The sequence below is a fragment of the Frankliniella occidentalis genome, unplaced genomic scaffold (genome assembly GCF_000697945.3).
Source record: "Frankliniella occidentalis isolate FOCC.00 unplaced genomic scaffold, Focc_3.1 Scaffold45, whole genome shotgun sequence".
Taxonomy (NCBI): domain Eukaryota; kingdom Metazoa; phylum Arthropoda; class Insecta; order Thysanoptera; family Thripidae; genus Frankliniella; species Frankliniella occidentalis.
Genome location: NW_026267175.1, coordinates 1,453,996 through 1,458,523, shown reverse-complemented (window position 1 = coordinate 1,458,523; position 4,528 = coordinate 1,453,996). Strand labels below are relative to the sequence as shown.

General features: G+C 57.6%; 1 protein-coding gene across 2 annotated transcripts in view; it reads right to left on the bottom strand.

Annotated features, from left to right (window-relative positions):
• Window positions 1–561: 561 nt before the first annotated feature.
• LOC113208244 (ATP-binding cassette sub-family G member 4-like) overlaps window positions 562–4,528 on the bottom strand; it is a gene marked incomplete at its 3' end in the record, with an annotated part of 24,579 nt that continues 20,612 nt past the window's right edge. For both annotated transcript variants that reach the window (XM_052267016.1, XM_052267015.1), the window contains 9 exon segments: window positions 562–717; window positions 819–919; window positions 1,125–1,293; window positions 1,377–1,564; window positions 1,672–1,818; window positions 1,910–2,294; window positions 2,378–2,685; window positions 2,939–3,255; window positions 3,347–3,439. In XM_052267016.1, the coding sequence (XP_052122976.1) occupies window positions 562–717; window positions 819–919; window positions 1,125–1,293; window positions 1,377–1,564; window positions 1,672–1,818; window positions 1,910–2,294; window positions 2,378–2,685; window positions 2,939–3,255; window positions 3,347–3,432 (1,857 nt within the window).

Here is a 4,528-nt window from a genome sequence, read left to right as displayed (position 1 = left end):
ATATCGAAATTATGTACAATTTTATATCGTTATCGATAAAATTTACGACATTCGACATCGGAACGTTAACGTTTCGATATCGCGCCGTAAACCCTTTCTCACTGGGGTACCCCCACACAGGTGCTTTGGCTGGTTGGCCTCCACAGCTCGTTGCAGGCGCTGTCACTGGTGTCGGCTAGGGAAACGTTCGCTGTGGGGACACCGTTTAGGCGAAAAAACGCCACAAACGAGCGCCCTGCAGGGTGATTCCGCACACCACGCGAGGGGGCTAGGTCCCTCGCGTGAGGAAGCTAGCCTTCTGATTGAGGAGAGCGTTTAAGAGGGGCTCTCCTATACCTGCCCCATGAGTGCAACAAGGACGGAGCTATACGGGAGGTATAGGGTCTCTTCACCCTCTGGTTGAGACAGTCTTGGGTGGGAACTTGTCTAAAAAGCATTAGCCCCTCCCGGGGAACTCTTAACCGAGTCCAACGTCATTTTACATTCATCATGGTGTCCAAAACACATTTCAAATAAAGTGTCGTAAAACCAAAAACGTAATTTGTAGCCAACTCGACTCACCTCCACCGACATGCCGGCCCCGATGAGGAGGCCGAGGCTCTGCGCGACGAGAGAGGTGAGCAGGCAGCTGAGCAGCACCATGAAGAAGCGGTCCGCCTCCATGGGCTGCGCCGTCATGAAGTACACGATGCAGACGTACACCACCGAGAAGGCGAGCTGTGGGCGTGAGCAAATGGTGGGGTGGTGATGGTGAGTGCTGTGCCAAGGTGGACCATAGGGGCGAACAGGAACACTGACTGGGCTGATGAGCAGCTTACCTGGAAGGGGAGGTCAGCGACCGTTTTGGCGAGGTAGAATGATTTCAGGGAATACCAGTAGTTTAAATGCTCTCTCACGAATACAGACATCTCCATCGGGACTGGAAACAGGGGGAAAATAAAAAGCAAATTATCGTTTTGACTCCAGCGCGCCTCCGGGGCACCTTACGGACGGAGGCTAGGCAACTTTCAGAGACACGCCGCACCGGAGTGCGCCGGGACTGCCTATCCCCCCGTTTGCAGGGGCTCCGCCCGAGAGGGCGGCTGGCAGCAGCAGCGCGGGGCCTCGCCTCGACCTCGACTTACACGTCAGGATGGTGGGCATCATGGCGGTGAACATGACAAAGAGCACGGTGAAGAAGATGCAGCCCGCGTTGTTCATGGCCTTGGACGCCTCATCCCCGATGCCGTAGTAGATGACGCCGATGAGGAGACCCACCGTGAGGTGCGAGATCAGGCGGAACAGCGTCAGGGTCTGCAGGCAGGTGGAGGACGAGGCGTTCAGACAAACGGTCGCTGGCAGGGCTGACAGTGGCAGCGACACCCGGTGCGGCATACCTGGTCTCTCATGATGGAGAGGAAGGTCCTCTTGAGGAGGATGCAGAACTGCGTCGCCGTCGAGGTGGGGAAATGGCCGCCGCTCAGCGACTCGTCCGACGAGTCGAGTAGCGTGGTGGCCGACTGCGCGCAGCTGTTGCAGCTGTTGCAGCTCTCCCCGCCACCAGGAGCGCTGCTCACGGACAGACCTGCCAGGGCAGAGGGGCACAGGGGAGGGGTCAGATGGACAGCCGAAAGACTTTGCCTCATTTTCATCCGTCTTCATCCCATCCGAGAGCCTCTCTGCGGCACTCACCACAGTCGCAAGTGTTGGCGCCCGAGCCGGGCTGACCTGGCTGCGCCGAGTGTCCTGTCTGGTACAGGTTGTTGCACTTGCCGTTCGTCACGGCCGTCACCAGCTTGGGGACGTGCTCGCCGTGCTCGCCGCACGCCACCTCCATGACTGAAACAGAGGGAAGCACTCCCGTCAGTCACACCAGTCACACAGCTCGTCACCTCCATGACCCCTATGTGCCTCGAGCTCTATGCCCTACCGAAGTCGGCCGGGTTGTGGTAGCTCGGACACTCGAGCCCCATGGAAGCGAGGAACGGCACGACGCCGTGCACCGAGCCCTGGTAGATGCACTGGCCCTCGGCGAGCGCGTACAGCTGGTCGAACATCTCGAAGAGGCGCGCGGACGGCTGGTGGATGGTGCAGATGATGGTGCGCCCGCCCTGGGACAGCGACTTGAGCAGCGTCAGGCACTGGAAGCAGGACGAGCTGTCCAGGCCGCTGGTCGGCTCGTCCAGAAACATGACAGGGGGGTTGTTGACCAGCTCCAGGGCGATGGACAGTCTCTTGCGCTGGCCACCCGACAAGTTTCCCGTGCGCGTGTCCTGGCATTCGCACAGACCCAGCGTCTCCAGCAGCTCGTCCACCTGGACAACAAACGCACAGAGGTAAGCACGTCAGTTCCGTGCCTGTGTTGTGGGGTCGTCACACGACGTCACAGGTCACTTACAACGCGTCGCTTGGCCGGGGCGCCGATGTCGTCGCTGAGCTTGAGGTTGGCCGACACGGTCATGTACTCGCGGACGGTGAGGTGCGGCAGCAGCTGGTCGTCCTGCATGATGTAGCACGACATCTTGCGGAAGCGCCGCAGGTTGCGCGGCCGCCCGTTGACGAGCACGCTGCCGCTCAGGTTGGACGTCCTGTACCCGGCCAGGCTGTTCATCAGCGTGCTCTTACCGGCCCCGGACGGGCCCATGATGGCCGTGAGCTCGCCGGACCAGAAGACGCCACTCACCGTCTTCAGTAGCGTCTTGTAGCCTGGGAATCGAATCGAGACGCAAATTATCAAAAGTAAAGTGTCAACATTTTTTGGCAATTTTAGAACATAAAGGCATTTCTTTCCAAAAATGTTAAAATTTGATAATTTTTCCAAATTGTTTTGAAATTTTCAAAATGTTGTTAAACTTATGTGGGCTTATAATTTATTTTTGTTTCTGTGAAGGAATGGAATGCATCGCAGTCAGCCCTATAGGTGGGGGCAAGCCGCACCCCCACTCAATAACCAACTCACCTCTCTTGCGCCCCTCGGACACGGAGTACGCGAGGCCATTGAACTGTATGGCGACGGGCGGCCTGCGCGGCAGGTTGCTCAGCGTGATGGGTGCCTTGCCGCCGGCAACGCCGCCGCCGCTGCTGCCACCGCTAGCCACCGACCCCGGGGACGTGCCCCCCGGGCCCTGGCCAGAGCCCATGGGAAGCGGGCCCGCCAGCCCCAGTTCAGCCGCCCCGACGGACAGGTAGCTGCTCTTGTCGTTGGGGACCTTCTTGACGAGCGCGCCGTGGAGGCCCTGGCCGCCAGCGATGCCGTACGACACGTAAGGGCCGCCCCTGTAGAAAAAAAGAATTGGGGTAAATAATGGTGACTGCTGAACTGGTGTTCGAACCCATGACTATAGATAGTTATTACAAAAAAACTCACCCCATGAGAAGTCCATTGTTGAGTCCCTCCCCCTGACACGGTGGAGGTGACGAGGGGAGTCCCTGGGCTCCACTGCCGTCGCCCATGGTGAACCTGGGAGAGAAAGCACACTGATGAAGTCATCCACAAGCGGGTGAAGGAGGATGACTCCCGCTAATGTGGTAGGAACTAATTGTACAAATATCTTCAAAACCATAGAACAGAGGTCTCTCGCGTGTACGATCCCATGAGCTCCGTAGCGTGCATGCCGGTGGGGGTGGAAGGGGGGAAGGGGCTTTCGTTTTCTTTGTTGTGGTTCAACAAGCTTTCCGCTTGTTTGCGAAACTGCGCGCATTCCGATGGAGTCCCCCGGCCGGCTGGCCTTGGGAACAGGCTCAAACTTCCTGATCTCATTAAAATAGTTGCACCCTTGAGGAAAACACGATTACGCGATATTTTAACCACGTCGATTTCCTCTCTTTTCGACGAAGTCGTCCCGATATCTTTTCGACGTCCTCAATGAAATACGTACGGTATAAGGTACGCTCGTGCGCCCTTGACCAATCAGGTCCATTATACCGTGTGGCGGGGCTACGACACTAGTGGTGCGCGGGTTTACCTACTCCAGGGGCCTTGGTGCCTAACGCCTTACTGGTGGAGCGAGTTGGCAAACCCGCATGCTGCTGTGTCGCAGCCCTGACACGCGGTACGCCATCACTTACGTGCGGTCATACGCCTGTTAAAGTGCCTCCTATTCTTTCTCCAAGGTCGTATCTCGGCTGACCAGGTGAGGGGGGGGGGGTGAGTGGCACTCTTGACAGTCATGGCGATGGGATGGGGGCAGCGGGCTGGAAACCGCTGGAGCGCTCAGACAAAAGCCCTGAATCTTGCATGGGACGGGACAGGAGAGGCGCCGAGAATAGCTGATTGGAGTCGAGCTCCACACCCACACTGTCCCGCTTCCCTCCCGCTTGTTCCGAAGAGCAGGTGGGGCAGGAAGAGCCCTGCTCCTCAGCCAGGTGAAACTAGTATAACTTCTGTATAATTCAAACTGCATTTCCGAGTGCATTTCGATCTGCAGCCGACCTGAAGCCGATCGGAGTTTGCTCGTGTGAGTCGCGTGATACCTGAACGCAATACGTACACATCTGTAGGGTCTGAGGTATGGTCAGTGCGAAATCGTCCTCCTCTCATCAAGGTGCA